General features: G+C 35.1%; 1 protein-coding gene across 1 annotated transcript; it reads right to left on the bottom strand.

Annotated features, from left to right (window-relative positions):
- LOC149170674 (uncharacterized) lies at positions 1-24,511 on the bottom strand. Its single transcript, XM_089425682.1, has 4 exons — positions 24,170-24,511; positions 20,446-24,053; positions 20,056-20,154; positions 1-520 (listed from the first exon to the last, which is right to left on the bottom strand). The coding sequence occupies exons 1-4, from the start codon at positions 24,509-24,511 to the stop codon at positions 1-3; spliced, it is 4,569 nt and encodes a 1,522-aa protein (XP_089281808.1).

Genomic DNA, 24,511 nt, shown 5'->3' with positions numbered 1-24,511 from the left:
TCAACACTTAGCCATATTCGGCCCAAGTGTTATTTCGTCATATCTTTCGTCGCACCACGTTTGCTGTTTTGTCGCACAGTTCGTCGCATGGCAACCGGCGTCCGCCCGCTGTAATGTCGCACTCAGCTCGTCACTTCGTCGCTTGCTGCCCGCCATTGTTCTGCCGTCCGTCGTATGCCGCGCTCGCCTATGCTGTAACGCACCCGCCCATCGAACCAAGCCCGCGTCCACACAACCGTGCTGCCCACCGCGTTGTTCATCGCTCGGCTCGTCCGTCCACCGGGTGCGGGTCGCCCATGGGTTGCCCGCTACGCGGGTCGCCCATGGGTCGCCCATTCGTCGGGTCCACCCATCGTCAGGTCCGCCCATCTGCTCGTCGCACTGCCAAAATGCGTCCGCCGTCGTGCACGAGGGCGCCCGCCCATCGTGCACGCCTGCCCGAGACTCGAGGGCGTCACATCTAGTGTCGTATGACAAGAAGTAACTTAATTTCGAGTGTAATTGTGGAAGGTAGAAATATCTATCAATTAGAAAAATAGATTTAGTAATACAATTGCCTTGGATGTCTCTCTGGAGTGTCACGGCCTCTCACTATTGGAGCTGGTGTCAATCGACACCGCTCTGAGTCAATCGACCATTGAGAGAGTAACCAACGCAGTAGACGAAAATGGCTTTTAAGTTGACTTTTGTCAATACATGGTTACGTTTCAAACTATATTGCATGGAGCCAGAAACTAGTCACACACGGTATGGCAGAATATAATTTAAGCATCATCAACAAATCGTGTCATCTATACTACCAAGAGAACAATAGTGGTTATCTATATTTTTGGTTAAACATATATCCCGCAGAATGATATTTGGTTGCAAACCTCCAATGATAAAATACTTCATTCATCCTATAGGTATATTATAAATATATTATTTCAAGATTTCCAAATCTCGAATTATCTAGACATGCTTCCCAATTAACATAAGGTATACACTCGTGAAATATTGTGAGAAATTCTTTATGCAGGAAATTTGATGGTTTGCATATAGCCTACTTCAACTGCATTTGCAAGTATGATCTTCATATCCACTCATAACAAAATCGCTTTCAACAAATTTTGGTATTTGAGTGCTTCATTTACCAATTGTGTTTAAGGCTTTGTAGGCCCAAGAGAATATACAAGTGGTATATACAGATTACAAATCACTTCTCCTTCCTCCACTTTGACATTATCTTCTTGTGATTTTTGTTTGTTAATACTCTTGGTTTAGCTACATAAATTGGTTTTTGGTCTCGAGGGTATAGGGTGCAATAAGTTGTTTATTAATTATGCTAAATTATCGTTGTGACACAGTTCTAACATGATCAACCATCCTTTTGAGGTTATAATACAGAGTTATACCTTGCTTCCAATTAGCAATTCTCTTATTCCTCCTACGGCCTAGTAAATTTTTGCAACTAAGTATAGTAATGTCCTTCACCAGCAAGTAGTTGGCGGGAATTGAGTGGTGGAAGTTCCTCACTATAAGATAGAAGTTTGTGTAGGAAAGGAGCATTCATGTTACAAAGCTTTGGAACAGATCCTCCCCTCTGTAGGAGAGTATTTGGTACAATGATCCTCCATATACCTAGTGCTTATGGCTTTGAACTTCCTTCTTGGGATGGAGGTACCGAAATTCCAATTTGTCTCTATGATTACTCAAATAAAAGTACATGAGTAATGACTCTATTTTAATTCAATATTTGTTTTCATATAACCACCTCCCTTTAGATTCATTAGGGGTCTAGTATCTTAAAATTAAATGGTTTAATGCCATACCCAAGTAAGTTCATCTTAGGGCTAATCTCACAACCTTTACCCTTGAAACTTCTCTATTTACTGTAAATATGGTTCTGGATATAGGGGAATATGTGTGATTAAACTATCATCGTGGCAATAATCGGCTGCACTAGGTTACCTATATATTGAATTTATCATTAAAGCGTTCCATTGAATATCTTTATGTTCCTTCATTCACTTTATCAAGTTGCATGCATAGCCATTATTAACAATTATGAGCATCTACAAATCAAACCTACATAACATTTATTTTATACTATACTCATATTATCAATTTTCAATTACAAAAGAAATCCTACAGATACCTTCCAAACAATTGCAACATTTATTCAAAGTTTATGCATTACCAACTTAAATAAAAAGCAATAAACAATCTAACGAGAAATCCATTGAGAAGGAGCAATCTCGGGAAGGTGACACCATTTTCCACTGAACCTTGAACTTATTTCCTCCAGTTCACCCCCGAGCTAAGATCTCCTTGCAGGGAATCAATGCCCTCTTGATCCCTTTCTCAAGTATTAAATACTTTTATTTCATGATAAGGTTTCCTTTTTGTAGCATCCCACTTTCGTGGATATTCTTATCCACTGGCCTAGGCTTCTCCATAAAAGCCCATCCTTCTCTCCCGTGGTTCATTTAGGATTTTATAAGCTTAGAATCTTTCTCCAGAAAGAAACTTAATGGATATTTGTATGCAATCCATTAATCTTATACATAACTTTCTTATAGAATTCTTATCATGATTTATAAATTCTCATTTATCAATGAGATTTTATTCTTTTATTTTGGCAAGAACCTTGTTTCTAGGTGTCTCATTCTCAAATATTTCTGCCCTTTTCTACTTATCTATTTATTCAAATTATTTATTTTCATAACATGTCCATGTATTCCCATAGCCTTTTCCTACTATTCTCATTGACACAATATAGTCCTAACTAACTTATTACATTCACATAGGGATATTACAATTTCTTATATTATTTACCTCATTTTTAGGGAATTAAAGCAAAAATTTATTGAAGCTAGTTATGGTCTTGCAAATAGTATCATATTACAGTTATGAAATAAGTAAATATGGTCCTTTGCCAACTTACCTTGCATTATTGTAAATTATATTTGAGGATCTCATAATTTTATCCTAATTCAAGGGTCGGATGTTTCTCCCAAATATTTTACCTCCAATGCTATCTTCCTTGTAAGGGAATTTAAATCTAAGCCAAGAAAAAAAGAAAATAAATCTAAGGATGTTTCATATGTTGAAACTGGATTTTGAGATTCCATGGGGCCAGTAAATGCTACCCACCTTCATGTGGTATAAAGGTATTGTATGTAACTTTAGTTAATCTTATTTTATCTACTATAGATTCACCCTTGGCATAGGATCAAACAACATGGTTTAGTTCATATCCCTTTGGTTCCTCTTCAAATAATGGGTGCTCCAATATTGATCATTGATTTGGAAATCCATAGAGCTTTAATCAATATTGTTAATTTAGAGTTTATTATGTGAAACATACAATAACCATCTCAATATTCCTAGTGAATTTGTTATTTCCATAAGATATGAGAATTAAATGAGAAAGTTGATGTTTGTCTAAAGAAGTTCTTTCTTTCCCTACTATGTCAATGAGAATTCACAATTTTAGTGATGGGGTAGAGGTAAAGTCTATGTATACCATTCTCTTATTCATATTTACATCATTGAAATATTTCAAGAGATAAAGGGAATTTTTGTTTTTTTGTTTGAAGGGAAGATATAGATGGTGAAAGCCAATGATTTTCAGATTCTTTTGTTACGTATTGGATTGTCTCTTAACTTTCAACATCATGATATATATATAATTCCATCCATTAATAACAAAAAAAGTGATAGAACATAATTCATCCTTAACCCTTTATAAAAACCCAAGGAAAATCTCCCATATTCAAAATATACCAAATAGATTTTGTGTTCTAGTTTTCTCCTTATTAGTCTTAGCCAAGCAAGAACTATAACAATCAAGTTTCGTTTTAACAACTATTTGTTTAGAAATGAATAATGAAAGTTATAATGCTTAATTTCAAGAAATAAATATTCCATTTTCAATATTATTAAAAAAATTATTTTTTGAATATTTGATTGGTCCACAATTTGAAGATGTTATTGTAAAATTTGCAAAATGCAATTCCATATGGGAAACTTCCTTATGGAGTTTTTGTTGTAACTTCTAATATCTAGATACAATTACAATCTTCATGTTATGATTTTAGATATTTCTGCAATGATTTTTTTATTGTTAAGGTTTGCTAAAAAAAAACAGAAATTAAAATATTTAAAAATAATTCATACTAAGATAAATAAGATATTTACCATTAGTCATTGTATGACATAATTTAAAAAAGTCTTCGCATAAAAAATGGATACGAATAAGATGTAAATAAATAAAATTTTCCCACTATTATGATTTTTTTCCAATAGACTTTAATATGTAGGATTAAAAATGTAAACATGCTAATGTACTAGTGGCTACTACCTACCAAAATTTATGCAAGTCATGTTACTTAATTTATCCACTCTATATGTCCATTTATTAGTCCTTTCCATGGAACAACTATCAAAATTTATTAGATTAGAATTTATCAATGCAAGTTGTAATGCTTAACTTTAAAATATAAATATTTATTTTTCAATATTATTGAGAAATTTATGTTTCAACATGTGCCCATTTAAGATATACATTCCTCATGTGATATTTGTTTCCGCTAACTATCCTAAATCGTTATCATTATAGCTAGGGCTCAAATTCACTAGATCCATCAAACGATTGTGAGTTAATCTAGACAGAAAAATCTTATATGCATATTTTCTGAAAGCATAATTTCTAACTTGAGTGACAGGGACTAAGTTGCCATGCAATGTTTATTTCAAATAGATTTTGTGGTCTAGTTTGTTCCACTCTTGAATTTTCCATGTAACACTTCTTTCAAATAGATTTTGTGGTCTAATTTGTTCTGCTCATAATTCGAATGATAGAATGATAAGATACGCAACTACATATACTAGCACAACTAGATTGGAAAATGTTCTTGATATATGTTTATGCCTCAGTTTCGCCCTTTTAAAATGAATGACTGTAACATACCCATATATTTTATGAATTTACTTATTCGCATGATTCAATTTATTATTTGATGATTTGCATGGAAATTTCATAATCATATTAATTAAAGGTGAAAATACAAACATATATTCACATGCTACCATTTTTTCTCTTAACCTACAAGGAAATTTCATAATTATATTAATCAAAGGTGAAAACAAAAACATATATTCATATGATACCATATTTTTTTCTTGAGTGGTAATTTAATAATTCTATTATGCAAATGCCAAAAGGTAAACATTGAGTCACATTTTTCCATTTGATAATTTGACTGTAATTTTATAACTGTATTAATTAAATGTTAAAGGTTAAACATAACTTTAAATATGTAAGCTATTTAGTATTTGAAATTTCTTGAATTGATGTAGGGGAGATCACAAGAAATATCAACAATTTTCATTTATAATCATAATTTTTTTTTTTTCATATATATATATTCAATAAGGAAACTTATATCTACAACATAAACATAAACATTATTATAACTTACGATTTGTACTCTCTGGTGCCAGACTATTCCAATTAAGAAACAACATAACTTATCTGTAAATATATATAATTTGATTAAATGTATTCATATATACCTATGAAAGGTATTATTTTGCAATTTCCTTTCTCACTCTTTGAGTGGATAGCTTGGAAGGGCAACAAATATTACTAATGTTTTTTTCCTATTTATTGCATAGTTGAAGATCTTGGAAGGGACATGTTGTGAATATAAATTGTATAAAAATTAATGTAAATATATAGTAATTATTAACTAATGAAGCATTAATTAGTAATCAGTACTGAAGAAACATGTCTAAAGGGACATGACCGATCATGAAGAGGAACCTGCCTAGGTACATAAATAGGCCTCATTTATAACAATTACATATCACTTGTACATTCCACAATTCTTATATAATATATATTATTTGTCCTACAATGGATATTTATATACCAGATCTTCTAAAGTAGTCTATTGTGTATACAAACATTGTACATTACATTGGTAATATGTATTGTTACTTTGTTTGTTACAAGTAATATATACTATATAAGCATTGTTGAATGTCTAAGTGATATGTGATTGATACAAATGAGGCCTCCTTATATACCTAGGCAGGTGCCTCTTCATGATCTGTCATGTCCCATTAGACATGCCTCTAATTACTAATTAATGTCTCATTAATTAATCATTACTCCATTTACACTAATTTTTAGATAAATTATGTTTATAACATTGCGTTGCTCTTTGAAAAGATTTTTCATCAAAGCTTATTAATAATTAGGTGTGTCATTTGTTTCTTTATCTTGTAAGTTATTCACATCTTTTAGAATTATTTAAGTTGTCATATTTTTTGATACAAGATGATAACATCTTTGGAGTGATAAATAAAATTGTTGAATTAAGAAGTGATTTGATCATCCTAAGTTAATCTTCTATGGAATCTTGCAATGACTGGAAACTTGTGATGATATGTTATCACATGAGTGGGTTGTACAAACTTCAATATTCTTTGGAAACTATGTTTTTTTTGTGGTCTGAATGATACTAATATGTATATTGATTGAGAATTCTGCTCTTGTGATTTAGATGTTGATGAGGAGTTCTTCTGGTGTGAAATTTCCTTATCATGTGTGTGGAAAATTCCTAATTTACTTAAGGTATTTTTGTTGTTGAGTTTGTTACTAAACCATCACTTGGAATTTCCATTGTTTGAACTACATGCTCTTAGTACGTGAATGAGGACTAAGGTGACTGGGATGAATGTGTCGATGTTGTAGATTATAGAAGCAGTGATGACTTGGATAGACTGTGGGATCATGTCTCATATATGCAATGATGGAATTGTTGGAGTAGGTGGTACAATAGGGTATGAGAGTTGACTGTTAGAATATTGAATGGAGTGGTTATAGTGGAGGTGTGGTAGTGGCCTGTCAGGAGGGCTATGATTATGTGGTTCATGGCTACCAATGGTGGGTTTGGTGGTTTTGGTGTTGTATGTGCAGTGGGCTATGAAAGTTCATAAGTTTATTTTTTTGTTTGTATATATATTTTTGTGTTTTATTTTTCGATTTTTAATATAACCTTATTTTATTTTAATATGTTTTTCCTTCTTTATTTTTTTCCCTTTTCAAGAGTCTCTTTTTCTTTTGACTCTTTTTTTAATAATATATACACCTTTTAATGTTTTGACCCATTTTTTTATATCATCGATATATATATATATATGTGTGTGTGTGTGTGTGTTCAAGGGCCTGAATCATGAAGTTGGTGAAATGGATAAACTCCAACTCTTGCAGTGAAACACTTTGATGACAACAAGGTTGGTGAATTTTGATAACCAAAGACCACATCATACTGGCTTTCTACAACAATTGAGCACTTAGAGGATCGAAAAACTCTCATACCAATGTAACGAACAAAGTTGGTATATGCACAAAATATTTTAAAAGATCAAATATATGTAAATATCCATTGTAGTACAATTAATATATATTATATAAGAATTGTTGAATGTACAAGTCATATGTGATTGTCACAAATAAGGCGTGCTTATATACCTAGCTAGGTTCCTCTTCATGATCAGTCATGTCCCATTAGAAAATCCTATTCAGTATTAATTATTGAATAATGTTTCATTAATTTATCTTTATTATATTTACATTAATTTTTATATAAATTATATTCCTAACATTAGTCCTTATCTACCTTATTTTAGTGCTACAAAATAAGGTACACTTCAAAAACATTATTCACCCATTGTTGCCACTGTACGGTGCCATAAAACCTAGTGACACAACGTTTTTCTGTCACACAGCGTGAAAAATTATTCTATGGTATCACTTGTATTCCTCTACATGAAACAATGTTTTTTCATGTTATGTTGTTTATTAGCCAACAAAACTTTTTGTATTTCCCTGTGGCTAGACATCTCCTAACAAAGTGCCTCTTCCTCACCTTGAAAGTCATGCCTTGAGCATCACGTACCACCCTGATGTCACTTCATAATATAAGTTAACATGTTTCAATAGTTATATAATTATAGTTATATAATTCTAATTAATAATTATATACTTATATATAAATAAAGCTATTTTTATTTTTATTACTATTAACTATTATATATAATTAAAAAAAATATTAAAGGAATTTATAAAGCTGTTAAGTCCAAATAAAAAAGGAAACTTATCATATTTTGAAGAATTTGGTTGCTCACACTCACACGAAGAATGTTAGGTCCATATAATAATAGTGATTCCCCCATTACTATTTTCGTTGTATCCCTTATTGTTATTGTTGTGCCCCTGTTGTCCCCATATTGTTATTGTTGCGCCCCATAGAATCCCACTATTGTTATTTTTGTGCCTTTATATTATTATTGTTAGGTCGGCTTTGGTGATATTGTGACCCCTTAAACTCCTATATATAGAAAGGAGGTTTTGTCATTTGAATCATCTAATAATTGTTCATTCGTGTAATGTAAAGGAGGTTTCTCCTCGAAGAGGCTTATTTCTAAAGCATTGATCAAAATTTTATATCTTTTTGTAAGCTGGTTTCATAACATGTGGTATCAGAGCTTTGGATTCTAGGGTTTTGCTATTCCAAACAGGTCATCATGGAATTTTCGCTATAACATTTTTGCTACAAAGTTTCAGAAGATAAAAAAAAGCCCACTAGAGATGGAATCGATCTGAACCTCAGGCTCGAAGTTCAGATCTTGTCTCACTATATTTTTGGAGATATAATCTGAGGAAGTTAGGGTTTTTATAGATCCCTGAGTTACATTCCAAATAGGTGACCTTGGCAAAATCATCATAAATTTCACTTTGAGCATCAAATTGAATTTTCGTAAGAAGTTATAGAAAGAGGACAGACTGTAGTTGTTTTGCGTATTATTTTCAAAACCTAAGTTTGAAATGGTGACCAGTGGCACGTTGTAAAAGTTCACTCCACTGAACTAGTGTATACTGAGGTCATCATGGGATATTTGGCATAAATCTTCATTGGAGAATCCAATCTTGGTTAGACTTGTAGGGTTAGAAATATTACTGAGAGGGATACAAGAGGAAGAAATGTCAAAGATTGGAGATCCAAAATTACAGAGATAAATTAGATTTAATATCGAGCTCCTACAAAGTGAAAAAAGGTGTGTAGCGTTTTTTAAATTTTTGCATAAGATTGGTTTGAAAATTTAGTTTGAAGGAATTAAAAGGGCATAGAGATGCATTATTATCAGTAATTGATACCCCAAAGAAAGAAAATGGAAACACCTAGTAAGAAACCTGAAATCTCTAGCATGACTCATGAAGAAGACGAAGAAATGCAACATGATATATCAACATTATGAGACCAAGTGAAACAAATCTCACTCGCACAAAAAGTAACAGAAGCTAAGATGGATCGTTTAAAGAAAGACGTAGAAGCTAATATGTATGGCGTGGAAGCTAAGATGGGTGGTTTAAAGAAAGGCGTAGAAGCTAAGATGAATGACGTGAAAGCTCAGATGGACGACATGGAAGCTAAGATGGATGGAGTGGAAGCTAAGATGGATGATTTAATTAAAGGCATGGAAGATTTGAAGACAGACTTGACGACAATTTTGACAAAGTTTTGACAATAAATGCTTACTAATGGCGAAAGGGTAGTAAAGAAAACTCATGATGAGAACAAAATAAATGTTAATCATGATTTTATAGACTCTATCATTAGATCGAAGAACCACCATGTTCCAAAGATCAATATGAGGAAGCTTGATGGTAAGAATCTCGGAACATGGATACTACACAAGGAGAAATTTTTCGATCTCCATAATGTGCAAAACACACAAAAGGTACGCATTGTAACTTTATATTTGGAACTAAATCAGTTTGTATGGTATTGATGGATTTTCCCTCATAAAGAAATTTTCACTTGGGCTATTTTTATAGATTAAATGATAGCACATTATGAGGATACAAAAAGCAACACTTTTTTTAGCCAATTGATAAATCTCAAACAAAAGGGTTCAATGATGGAACACATTGAGGACTTCCGAGAATTGAATATAAAGGTAAAAGATATTCGAGAGGAGCATAGGATTGATGTGTTCATAGGGACTTTAACAGATAACATCCAACATGAGGTTCGCCTTTGTGAACCAAATTCCTTGGAGAAGGCATTCAGGTTGGCAAGAAAAATGGAAAGAAAAATTATGGCAACGAGGAAGCCTACCACTCACAATAATAAAGATGGAAGTGTTGTTGCCCCTAGCCATCCACAACCTACAAGGTTGACACCACAAGAATTGGAATAAAAAAGAGAAAAAGGGCTTTGTTATAGTTGTGATAGAAAATACACTAAAGGTCATAAGTGTGCCCAAAAGAAATTATTTTGCATAGATTGTGAAGAGGATGAATAAAAGGAATAAGAAACATCAAAATCAAAGGATATACATAAGGAACAAATCCTAGAAACAGAATAAATGAATCCAACCATATCTTGTAAAGCATTGGCTGGAATTACCACTCAAACTATCAATATAGAAGGGCATATCAAGTAGAAAAAGGTAATAGTGTTGATTGATTCTGGAAGTACCCATAATTTTATTTGTTGTAAGATAGCCAAGGAATTGAATTTATTTCTATATCCAGCATCAGAGTGTCAAGCGATGGTTTCAGGTGGAGGAACCATAAATTGCTCAGGAAAGTGCCATAATATCAAGGTATTCATGGGAGAATATGTATTGAATAGCCCAATGCTTTCCATTCCAATGGGTGGTGCTAATGTTGTACTAAGAGTCTAATGGCTACAATCCTTGGGTACAATAACTTTTAATTTTCAATAACTTTTCATAAAATTCTCTTCAGAATGAAAGGAAGTTGAATTAAGGGGTACCGTAGGGAAACCAACAAAGATAAGAAACTCTAACTGAATGACAAGGCTTCTAAAGAAAGAAATAAGAGGCATAATTGCACAATTATGTTCACTAGAGGTTCCCACATCGAAATCATCCATTTCTCTAGATCTCCAAAAAGACTTGGAAACTCATTCCAAGGTATTTGAGACTCCCAAAGTCCTCCCACCTATTCGTGATCATGATCATGCTATTAATTTTATTCCAGGAAGTTTTCCTCCAAACATCAGGCCTTACAGATATCCCTATGTCCAAAAGAGTGAAATTGAACATATGGTTGTAGAAATGCTAGAGACTGGTATAATTCGGCCTAGTCAAAGTTATTTCTCCACTCCAGTAGTATTGGTTGACAAGAAGGATGGATCATGGCGCATGTGTCCGATTATAGGAAGCTCAACAAGCTCACTATTAAAGATAAATTTCCCATTCCTGTCATTGATGAATTATTGGATGAATTTCATGAATCAATTTACTTCACCAAGTTCTATCTTCGTTCAGGATATCGTTCCAAAAACAACATTTAGAACTCATGAGGGTCATTATGAATTTTTGGTCATGCCTTTTGGCCTTACTAATGCACCTTCTACATTTCAAGGTTTGATGAACTCCATTTCCAAACCCTTCGTTATAAAATTTGTGGTAGTACTTTTTGATGATACACTAATCTACAACATGTCTTGGAAGGATCATGTCCAAGATGTTTGACATGGTGCTCAAACTATTGGAGGAGAAACAATTATACACAAAAATCTCCAAATGTTTCTTTGGAGTACAAGAGGTGGAATATTTGGGTCATATTGTATCTCATGAAGGTGTTAAGGTAGACCCTAGCAAAATTAAAACCACTAAGGAATGGAAAATACCCAAATCCATAAAGCATCTACGAGGATTTCTCTGGTTGACAGGGTATTATTGCAAGTTTGTTAAGAATTATGGGAGAATAGTAGCACCTCTAACAACATTATTGAAGAAAGATGCATTTTCATGGACTCGAGAAGCAATGAAGGCCTCTGAACATCTTAAAGAGGTAATGTTCCAAGCACAAGTCCGAGCTACACTGGACTTCACATAAACCTTTATTGTGGAATGTGACGCCTCAAGAAATGGAATTGGTGTTGTTTTAATGCAAGAAGAAAGAACCATTTCTTTTAAAAGTCGTCCAATAAAATGAAAGTATTTATGAGAAGGAAATGTTGACAATATGACATGCACTTAAGAAATGGTTACCCTACCTAATGGGAAGACACTTCAAGGTAAAAAAAAATCATGATAGTCTTAAATACCTTTTAGGACAAATATTATCTTAAGAAGAGCAGCAAAAATGGGTCAAAACGATGTTGGGTTATGACTTTGAAATCATCTACAAGAAAGGGAAGCAAAATGTTGTGGCAGATGCACTCTTAAGAAAGGATGAGGATGTGGAAGCATTTCTTTGCACCATTTCTATTATCCAACCATATTAGATAAACAAAGGAAGGGATGAATGGAAGAATGAGGAGGAAGTGTGGGAACTCATTCAAAAGCTACAACAAGATCCCAGTACATCTGATACATGTAGCTGGAAAAATGATTCTTTATGGTACAAGGATCGATTATACCTATGTAAGAATTCCCAACTCAAACAGAAGATTCTTAGGTAATTGCACACCTCTCTGTTAGGAGGGCACTCAAGATTTTCAAGGTTAAGAAGGATATTTTTTGGGATGACCTTGAATCAGATATTAAAATTTTGTGGAAAAATGTTTGGTTTATCAACAAAATAAAGTTGAAACAATAAGACCCCAGGACTATTACAACCTTTATCCATTCCAATCCAACGTTGGGAGGAGGTTTCAATCAATTTTATCACATGTTTACCCAATTCTGAAGGAAAGAGTGTCATCATAGTGGTAGTTGACAGACTTACCAAGTATACACAATTTTGTGCATTATCTCATCCATTTAAAGCGAGTACAATTTCTACTGCATTTAAAGAAACAATTCAAAAGTTACATGGAAAGCCAAAGATTATTGTAAGTGATAGAGATCCCATTTTCATTGGAAATTTTTAGACAAAATTATTTTCTTGTCTTCTTACATATTTAGCTCATAGCTCATCTTATCATCCAAAATATGATGGGAAAACTGAGATAGTAAACAAATGTTTCTAAGGATACCTTCGTTGCTTTGTATCTGATAAACATACACAATGGGTAAAATGGTTGCCTCTAGCTGAATGGTGGTATAACACTTCCTTCCATACTACAAAAAATGTGACCCAATTTATGGAACTTTATGGATATCATCCACCATCCATCATATTTAATAGAAATTTCTAAGGTTAAAGAAATGCAAGATCACATCGAGCATCAACAACAAGTTCTCCAACTCTTAAATGATAACCTCACCTTGGTGCAGAATAGAATGAAACAACAAGGAGATCAACATCGTAGTGAAAGAAGTTTTGATGTAGGTTATTGGGTATTCCTACGGCTACAACCATTTAAATAAATGTCCCTCAAGAAAGCTAAGAAGGATAATAAGTTATCACCAAATTATTGTGGTTCGTACAAGGTGTTCTAAAATATAGGTACTATGGCATACAAATTTGAGCTTCTTGCAGCTTCCCGAGTGCACGCAATTTTCCATGTTTCATGCTTAAAGAAGGTTACAGGTGACAAGCTTCTAGTGCAAACAATATTTCCAGAACTTGATGAGGAAGGAAAAATCATATTGGAACGTGAAGCAGTGAAGGAAATAAGAACTCAACAGTTATGAAATCAATCAAATTCAAATTATCTCATCAAATGGAAGAACTTACCCATTGAAGATTCCACATGGGAGGATGAGAATTTTATACAGAAGCATCTAGAACTACTCAAGCATTGAGGAAAAAACTTTTTTGAAGGGGAGGGGTATGTTAGGTCCCTATAATACTAGTGATTCTCCCATTACTATTTTCGTTGTATCCCATATTGTTATTGTTGTGCCCATATTGTTGCCATATTGTTATTATTGTGCCCCATAGAATCCCACTATTGTTATTTTTGTGTCTTTATATTATTATTGTTAGGTAAGCTTTGGTTATATTGTGACCCCTTAGACTCCTATATATAGAAATCAGGTTGTGTCATTTGAATCATCTAAGAATTGTTCATTTGTGTAATGTAAAGGAGGTTACCCCCTCGAAGAGGCTTATTTCTAAGGCGTTGATCTATCTTTTCTATCTTTTTGTGAGATGGTTTCATAACAAAGAATATATAAACCTTTCATCAGTTTCAATCATTCAAGTCAAAGGAAGAATGGATCCTAATTAAAATATGAATGGAGGAGCTATGGATTCCATACATAATTCTACGTTTTGGACCAAATGTATGTTTTTTTTAACAGAATATGAGCATTCATCATTCTTTAAAAATCACACAGTGTTTTCTCCAACATGTAGGAAATTGTTTACTTTTGAATAATATCAAGGTAATCCAGATACACAAATTAAAACATTAAAATAAGAGCTCATAGAAATTCAACAAAAAAATGAGGCATCAAAAAAGAAATAGAAGGATCTTGAAGATCGATTTTACAAAGAATGAACAAAATGTAACAAAGAAATTTGGCGTCTAAGAGATCATAATAAAAAATTACTTGATAAGGTCAAGAAGTCCAAAACTACGAATAAAAACTTATAAGAAGAAAAAGAATGTATTAAGAAGAAATTCATCGAGAATCTATCAAAGAAAGAAGGAGAAAAATTGCACTTAAAACACTTGAATCAAAGGTTATTAGAACAAATCAAGTCTTTTAAAGATGAGAATCTTGAATGTCAAAATAAAGTTGATTGAGAAAATGATTAACTCTTATGTCTCAAAAAACATAATCGAAGTATACTCACTCAAATGAAGAAACTCAAGGATGATCAGGAATCATTGAAAAACAAATTAGAACAACTTTTCATGAAAGAAGTATTGATGTCTTGAGTCCAGTTGAAGAAAAGGAAACAAACATAGATCCCATTAATCTCAAAGTTCAGATAAATCCAAATCGAAATGAAGTGAATACTTTCTTAGACGTTGCAATTCAAACAATGGAAATTCCAAGTGATGATTCAATAGCCAACTCAAAAACAAAAGTACCTGAAGTAAATAAGTAAATTACCACACACATGATAAGGGAAAGTCAAACCATAAGAAATCCTTATTGATGCCCAAATCATAAGTGAAGACATTTTAATAAATCTACATATCATTATCACTTAGAACATAAAAAACAATTTTATGTTCCAAAGAATACCGAAGTTTGTACAATTCACTTATGCGATAAAAAATCATAACAAGTTTCCAGTCACCGCAAGATTCCATAGAAGATTTACTTAGGACGATGAGATCCCTTCACATTTTGGAAATTTTATTTATCACTCCAAGGATCTTATCATCTTATACCAACAAAGATGATAGCTCAAAGAATTCTCAAACATGTGAATAGTTTATAATATAAAGAAAAAAATGACACACTTTGTTAGTAATAAGATTTGAGGATGAAGCTTTTCAAAGAGGAAGAAAATGTTATGAATATACTTTATATAAAAATTAATGTAATTATAGTAATGATTAATTAATGAAACATTAATTAGTATCTATTACTGAAGAGGCATGTTTAATGGGACATGAGTGATCATGAAGATGCACCTACCCAAGTATATAACTATACTTCATTGGTAACAATCACATATCACTTGTACATTCAACACTTCTCATATAATATATTTTACTCGTCCTACAATGGATATTTACATATACTAGATCTTCTGAAGTAGTATGTTTGATATACGAACTTTTTCATTACAAGAAATTAGTTAGAAGTAATGCTAAGGTTTTTTGAGAATGGAAATTGATACAAAATATGATGAATGAATTGAGAAAGTATGGCCTTCTCAGTAAAATTTAGAGACATATTTTTTTTAATAAGGAAACAAATAGATAACCCACAAGTGGTTGCCTAAATAAAATGGGTGATAGTCACGTCCCTCCATCATCCAAAAGTTTAACTAGTTCTCTATGGCCTTGGACCACTTGGGCCTATCGAAGAAGAGAACCTCAGAGAGTTCAATGTAGAATATAGTTACATGCAATTCGATTTTTGCATTTTGTTAAGGGATAAGTTTTAATGGATTAATGATATCATTTTGTACAATCCACTTTTGACTTCATTTGAAAAAATTTACTTTGTTGGATAATATTATTGAATCACAATCTATCATTCATTATAGAATGATTCTGAAGAACTATTCCATGAAGCAAAGCCTTGTGTTTCAGATGATAACAATAGTGAAACCCTATGGCCTACTCCTACCCGCACACTAGAAGAATTTCCAAGGGTATCATTGTATGTCATAAATAATTAACAAATGAATTTAGAGATAAAGAACAAATGAAGTCCTCTAGGGTTAGACCTCAGCCTGAACCTATGCCTACAAACCCTAGACATGAAGAAGAGATCAATCAGACAGAAGAAAATTCTCAGTCTAAAGTTAAGATTAAAGAGATGCAGAGGAAAATTACATGATTAAGATGAAACATTCATAAGAATAATCCTGCAAAGGATGTTTTTATCAATCTCGAGGCTAATCCTAAACCTTGTTAAAATGAAATAAATCCTAGGTGCAAGATGATTTGAGAGTGTCTTCTGGTGCAACTTATTATGATGACGGTTGTCGAAGCAACATCCACTCAATGAGTCAATTTTGAACATCCATTGGCACCAACAATAATTATTCACTGTTTGACATCTTGAACTATTTATTATATAACTTTCTCATTAAAATAATCAACTCAAAGCTTCATTTCAAGCTAGGGAAAGACATAGCAAACAAAAATCCTCCAACACAAAAAAAAAATATTTGTCTAAAGATACACATATTAGCATCATGTCATCGAAGTAAAACTAGTTATATGTTCTGATATATATGAATTTGGTCCTAATATGTAATGATTTTAATGTTATATGTCATTGGTATTTTTGAATGTTTCAAGGTTGTGTCTATTTGATTTATTTTAGTAATTTGAAAAAAGGGTAGCTACAAAATCCTTGATTCTGTATAAACCCTATCTTGTTGTCAATATAATGTTTTATAATGATTTGTTTGTTGCAAAAAGTCCTTCATGTTTATTGAATATTGGCTTTGGATTCTACAAAGGAGGATATTCTCAATCGACATGTACGTATTGCGAGTTTTGCATGGATTCCCTATCAATCATTTGTCTTCTTCTTTTATATTTTACAATTCAGTTAGGAGGACAAGTAAACATTTTGAATTACTTTGTAATAGGTAGTTAGAGACCTTTTACGATTATTTTTTCATACAATGAGGTCTCTTGACCTATATATAAAATCTTTATTTTCTATAGTATAGGGTGGTACATGTAGTACTATAGAGGGATATTTTGGAGAAAATAAGGGCTCTTTAACTTTATTGTGACTTTGAAATATTTTTTGAATAAAATTGTACATTTTTGAGACTTGGTTTTATTTAGTCAATTACTTGTTGTGGATTCCATTGTTCCATAAGAATTGATTCTTATTATCCATTGCTTTCTATGTACTTTGATTTCTCAAAATACAAGAGATAACGATTTACTATTTGTGTGATTTTATTCCATGAACAATTAACAATTTTATTGCATTTATTTTCTATTTTACGTTCATTCAATTTTAAGAAGTTATTATATGATCAACAACTCTCTTTAGTGACTTGTGTCCTGAGATAGATAGCTTATGTGGGCATATATTTGTTCTAGGTTCTTCTGGTTTTATTCCAGAAATTTATAACTAAGATAATGTTATCTTTTGCATATGAATTGAATTAATGTTTATGATGTAAATTGATATGCTTATTTTTATTATTCATTTATTGGATTGGTTTGTAAACAAATAATTGAATGGATATACTCTTTTATGAGGTTGTTGCAGTTTTCCTCTATATGCATATTGATCAAGAAATGGGAATTAGAATGTATTATTTAATTGTTTCATTTATTATTTGTTGCATAATGTATAAGCGTGGCTACAAATTCAAATTCTCATAAACCTTAATAATTTCTTTTAAATTTATTTATCTTCTTATGTTTCATTATTAGATATTTTCATCATACAACTATCAAATGCAAAAATAGTAGAGAAAATGCACACAAAAATTAGGCTCTAACGTAGGGGAAAACCCCTCCAAGGGGAAAACCCATAAAATCACTTCTCTTCTTATAGAATCTACTTCAAATGAGAAAAACCAAGACCCAAATCCCTAGACCAAGTCCTCCTTAAAGCACCAAGTCATCCCTCCAAGAAGTCCTTCCAATCAGAGATCAACCATACCAACGAGAATAAATTCAGCATCAGCCAGCTTCCAGCTGCAACTTCGGGCCCCAACTTTGACTTGCAACATTTATTTGAAATTTGGACCTATAATTTTCAGCCTTCCAAAAGCTACAAATACCCTAACTAAAACATGTGTGAGAGAATAGAGCCCAAAAAAAAACTTTCTTCTTCTTCTGGATTTCTCCTTGCTTCCTAGATCTTTTCTCTTACTTTATCCTTGTTCCTAGCTTCATATCAAACTTCTTCTTTTGAGAGATCGAAATTCACGATTAATGAGGTCAAAGATACCTCTATTTATACACATTTAAGGGGTTTGAAAACCCTTTTTTAGGTTGACTTCTTGTTAGCAACACCAATTTGTGCTAGAAGGTTTGCATAACATTTTAGACTCAAAATCAATATTATTTTTCATGTTACAACTTGCCAAATAGGGTCTTATTAGAGACATATTGGAAGATTGGGCATAAATATTTCTTGGAGAATCAAATTTCAATCAAAATGGTGGCTCTAGAAAGAGGACACAGAGTGGTACCACATGTCGCAATTTCAAACCTTGGAGATTTGAAATTTTAGATATACAATAGATTCAAAATCGATCGAGCCTAAAATCAAGAAAAGATCGATATGAGGAAGTTTGATGGAAAGGATCCCGTAACATGGATACTATAAATGGAGCAATATTTTGATCTGCATGATGTATAATTATTGCAAAAGGTATGTATTGCATCTTTATATTTAGAATTGAATCAATTTTTATAGTATAAAGGGTTTTGTTCTGGTAAACCACTTATCACATGGTCAATTTTCACTGAGGAAATGATAACACATTATGACGATACAAAGAGCAACACCTTCATTATCCAATTGATAAATCTCAAATAAAAGGGTTCAATGGGAGGTCACATTGAGGACTTTCAAAAATTGAATATAAGGGTAAATGATATTCTAGAGAAGAAAAGTATTGATGTCTTCATGGGACTTTAAACGATAACATTCAACATGAGGTTCGTCTTTGGGAACTTGATTCATTGGAGAAGGCATTCAAGTTGGCAAGAAAAATTGAAAGTAAAGTTATGGAAACAAGGAACCCTCCCACTCACAACTACAAATATGGAGGTGGTTTTTCCCCTATCCTTCCACAACCAATAAGGTTTACACCACAACAATTGGAAGGAAAAAGAGAAAAAGGAATGTGTTGCATTTGTGATAGAAAATACATTAAAGCTCATAAGTGTGCTGAGAGGAAACTATTTTAGATCTATTGTGAAGATTAAGAAAATGATCAAGAAACATCAAAAGAAGAGGATATACACAAGGAACCAACCCTAGAGAAAGAAGAAATGAATCTAAACATATCTTGTAATGCATTGGCAAGAATTACCACTCCTCAAATTCCCACGATAGAAGGACATATCAAGAAGAAAAAGGTTCAAGAAGTAAAATATCACATTGAGCATCAAGAAAGGAATACGACCATATCTTTTTTCCGTGGAAAATAGAGTTCGTAATTTCTATTAAAAAGTTGTTAATAGATATTACATGTTGTAGATGCCAAGGCATATGCTGTAGAGTGGCCAGAGCCACGTTACAAAGTAGAAACTAGATATAAATATCCAAAGTGAGTCTAGGTGAATACATGAACTGTATTTCACCCGTAGATACAGAGTCCCCAAAAAATCTCGATAATAAGGCCCAAGGCCATACAGGAATATGTACATACATATGTCCATACAATATACCCGGTAATAAAGATTCCTGTTATACAAAAAGAAGCTCCCAAATATCAGTTGCAAAAACTAGTGTGGGGGAGGATCCCCCATCAGCGGGCCGTCGATGTAGGGACGATGATAGAACCTGTGTATCCCAGCTGGTGTGTGTTCTTCGATCAGCCAGTCTCCTAGAGGCCGATCCGCCGCTTCTTTCGAAAGCTGGTCAGAAGTCGCATTTCTTTCCCTGTAGATATGAGAAACAGTGATCTGGTCAAAATGTGTTTTTAGAAAAACAATTTCTTCCAAGATATGTTCCAAAGTATATGCATGACAGCTAGTTTTATTGTTTATCCAATCAATCACATTCTTAGAGTCCCCAAAAATTTGAATTTGTCTGCAATGTTTAGAGAGGGCGAAATAGAGAAGGTGTCTCAAAGTGATAAGCTCCGCAAAGTTATTCGATCCCGGTCCCAGACCCAGTCTCAAATAAAAGTAATGTGTCTCATTAATATAAAGTACAATCCCTCCTCCACACCCTTGTGGCGGCGCTGCTCCGTCAAAATATGCCCAAGGCATATCCTTATTAATGGTTTCAGGCAGTATTATTCTAGTACGGATGGACGAGCTTTCAAATGGAATTTCATTGTATGCGGCACAAATGGAAGTTGAGAGAAAATGGTGGTCAACTCTACGATTCTCAAAGATACAGCCATTCCTACACTGCCAGATGAAACTTGATATCACAGCTGGGAGGTTTTGGGCCTTTTCGGTGGCATATGCAGCCCACCAATTTACCCAAGCAGAAGTAGTATCCTCGCCTTGCCAAATCATTCTGATGTTCAGATTCTGTGAGACCTGCTGCCAGATACCTTTAGTAGTCTCACAGTGAAGGAAGAGATGGTTCGATGATTCTTCATTTGACTGGCATAATGTGCACCAAGTAGGTCCAGCAATGGCCCGCTTCTTAAGTCTATCCCCTGTAGGCAGTTTGTTTGCCAGAATGTTCCATAAGAGTAGTTTATTCCTGGGCTGCGCCTGTAGCGACCATACGATTTTCCACCAGCCAAGCAAATTAGCAGGTTTCCTGGCTTCCATTAAGCTGATATATCCTATCTTGGGGGAGTATGTCCCTGATTTGGCAGGGGCCCAAATAAGTTGATCCTCCGCCTCCCGAAGTTTGATGTGAGATTCAATAAGCGCACGGATATAGCCATTCCACTGATCCGTCCATTCCTCCGGGATCAGTCCTTGCCCGGCATTAATCCAAGCTTGGGAGAAAATAGTGGATCGTTCACGATCTCCAATCTGAGCTAAGAATTTGAAGCCTCTGTTGTTAAGGTGTTGAATCAGCTCTCTGGGTAGAATATGAGCATTCCCTGAGCCAGGCCAGGGATCAAGTCCAATACGTACCTGTGTTCCATCTCCCACCCTCCAAAGTAGATTGTCACGAATGAGGGGCATCGCCTTTAGGGTGGCACGCCAGACCACAGATATGCCCTGTAGGTTCCAAGTAGGTCTGCGGAGCCATTCCGTGAAGCAGGAAGGCCAAATATATTTGTAGTGGATAACTTTGGCCCAGAGACTGTCCATCTTGGTGAGGGCCCAGCCCTGTTTGGCTGTAAGAGCAAGAGCAAATTCCGGTAGAGATTTAATTCCCCAGCCGCCCCATTTCTTTGGCAAGGCAATAGTGGTCCATTTGGTCCAGGCAAATACCGTACCTTTTTTGTTTCCATTCCAGAGAAAGCGGGTACAAATTTGTCGAATCCTGTTCATAATGCCTTTAGGGATCCAGGTCAGAGACATCCAATAGACAGGGGTGGCCTCGAGTACTGTCTTGATCAGGAGGAGTCTGCCAGCTTTTGACAATAGGCGGTGTTGCCAACCCATTATCCTTCGTTCAATTTTATTAATGAGCCATAACCAGTGAGAATTTTTATATCCATCCGGCTTCAATCTAAATCCCAGATATTTAAATCCATCTATCATCTGGCATTCTAAGAATGGGAAGAAATGGTCAGCAAGTAGGCCTTCCTGCTGTGAGCAGTTCATCATGGACCTGGTGGATTTCTGTTCATTAATTTCCATACCCGTAGCTTTACAAAAGAGAAGTAGGATATCATTGAGGGCAGTGCTGTCTCTGATACTGCCATTCAGAAAGATTAAGATGTCATCCACAAACAAGAGGTGGGTGAGAGCAAATTGCTCTGTGATTTTAAGACCGCTAATGTCTCCTGTTCTTTTGGCTTCCCCTATGAGCCTGCTCAGCCCTTCCATTACTATAAGGAAAAGTAATGGTGATAGCGGACATCCTTGCCTGATCCCCCTGGAGATATGGAAGCGAGCAGTGGCCGCACCATTGATAAGTATAGCAAATGAAACCGATGTAACACAGCCCATGATCCAATTAATGAGATTATGTGGAAACCCTAAGTGAGTGAGTACCATCTTCAAATATAGCCAGTTAACTTTGTCAAATGCCTTGGCAAGGTCAATTTTCAATGAGATGCCTTTCAGGTTCTTGTGCTTGATGGAGTGTAAGGCTTCTTGAGCGGTACCGATAGCCTCATAAATGTGTCGATTCTTTAGGAAGGCAAATTGCTCAGCAGAAATATGAGTGGATAGGATTGGCTTAATGCGGTTGGCTATGATTTTGGCTATAATTTTATAGAGACAGTTGCAGAGGGAAATAGGCCGGAAGTCATTGAAGGAGGAAGGCTCGTCAGATTTGGGGATCAAGGCTATGAAGGTTTGGTTTAAGGGAGGGTGTATATGGCCCGAGATTCTGCTTTCCTCCACCACTGCCAAGAGGTCGACCTTCATCATTTCGTAGAAAGCCAGGTAGAATTCCACTGGCCATCCGTCTGGTCCTGGGCTCTTGTCCTTTTTAAACCACTTAAGCGTGCTTTCAAGCTCTTGTTCGTTGACCGGAAGACAAAGATCCTCTGCATCCTCCTGTGACACAAATCTTGGAAGGTTGCCAGCGAGCCTGATGATCTCTGGGAGGTTAACTGTATTTGGAGCCGAAAAGAGACCTTTAAAGTGTGCAATCCCCAGCCTGGCCAATTGATGATGGGTGGTAGCCCATCCATCAGGCTCCATTGGAAGTTGCCAGATAGTGTTGGCTGCCTTTCTGCCGTTGGCCATATTGTGAAAAAATTTGGTATTGTTGTCCCCTGCTGTGAGCCAAATGGCGCGACTCTTCAGACGCCAGAGTTCTTCTCTTTCCTTCAGGATTTTCGATTTTTCCTCAATCAGGAGACAGAGCTCTGCTTTAGTTCCATCCGATTGGTAACCTAATCCCCTTTCATCAGTTAATAGGCCTATTCTGTCTTCCAGATCCTTCAGGTGCTGTTCCTCTCTATTCCGTTTCTGCTTAGCCCAGAGTTCGGACAATTTGTTGAGCTTCTTAAGCCTGTCACAAAAGTCCGAAGCTTTCCTTCCTTCTCTCAACTGTGATTGAGTGGTCCAGAAATCCGTGACCATCTTGATGTATGCTGGGTCCTGTAGATGGCCGGCAAAGAATTTGTAGGGGGAACGCGGTTTCGGAATGTTGCCACTGATTTGTAGGAGTATGGGATGATGGTCAGACAAACCGCCATTGCTAACCCACTGTCTGTATAATGGGAGTATCTGGATTAGCGCCTCATGCATCATGTATCTATCCAGCCTCCTACCTAAGGCTGCCTCTCCAGTCCGTTGATTGTGCCAAGTAGGTAGTATTTTATTCATAGGTATGTCCACAAGCTGATGACCTTCAAGTAACATATTCATTTGATCCGCGATAGGATCTCCTTGAGAAGATGGCCCCCAGGACTCCCCAACACCCAAGGAGAAATTAAAATCACCCCCAATGATAGTGTTCTGTGTAATATGTCCAGCTGAGAGGAGCTTTTGCCAAAATTCAATCCTGTTCTGATTAGGTCCATAAACGTTGAGGATTCTGATGGGAAGGCCTAGTTCACCCAGAGTGATGTCCATGCCAAGGAACCCTCTTCCTCCCCAGACCGAGAGAGGTCTATGCAATTTAGGGTTAATACCGATGAGCATGCCCCCAGATCGACCACAGGCATCTACCCCATGTAGGTGCCAACCAGGAAGGTAGGAGAGAATACATCGGACCGCAAACTCGGAGGGGCAGAGGGTCTCTTGAAGAAATAATATATCACATTTTGATTCAAGAATCAGTCTCTTGAGAGCCAAACGTTTTTTAGGGCTGGCAAGACCCCGACAGTTAAAAGAGAGGCAGATCATGGGATCACTCTGGTACTGGGCTCATTTGCTCTAAGTGCCCGCTCAATTGTTTTCTGTCGACCCGATGCCACATCTGCCACCGCAGATAGTTTCGCCGATGTGATTCGGGAGGGTCGGCCTCTCTTCTGTTTCCGATGCCGACCCGGGGAGGAGCCCAGTCCAAGAATTTTTGGTTTAGATCTGGATCGCAGGAGGTAATGGTGCCCACCAGATGCCAACAAGGAGGTCGGGGTAGCCGGATCTTCGCTCTCCGGGAAAAAGGATGGAGGAGTAGTGGAGAAAGTGTGGGTAGGAGGGTCAATGGGACAATGGATAGAGGATAATGAAACACATTCAGAGAATACGACCAT

Source organism: Pinus tabuliformis, chromosome 4_2 (genome assembly GCF_031772625.1).
Source record: "Pinus tabuliformis cultivar Carrire ecotype Pingquan chromosome 4_2, CPIR1, whole genome shotgun sequence".
NCBI lineage: Eukaryota > Viridiplantae > Streptophyta > Pinopsida > Pinales > Pinaceae > Pinus > Pinus tabuliformis.
The sequence above is the reverse complement of the archived record's forward strand: the minus strand, read 5'-3'. Positions and strand labels throughout refer to the sequence as shown.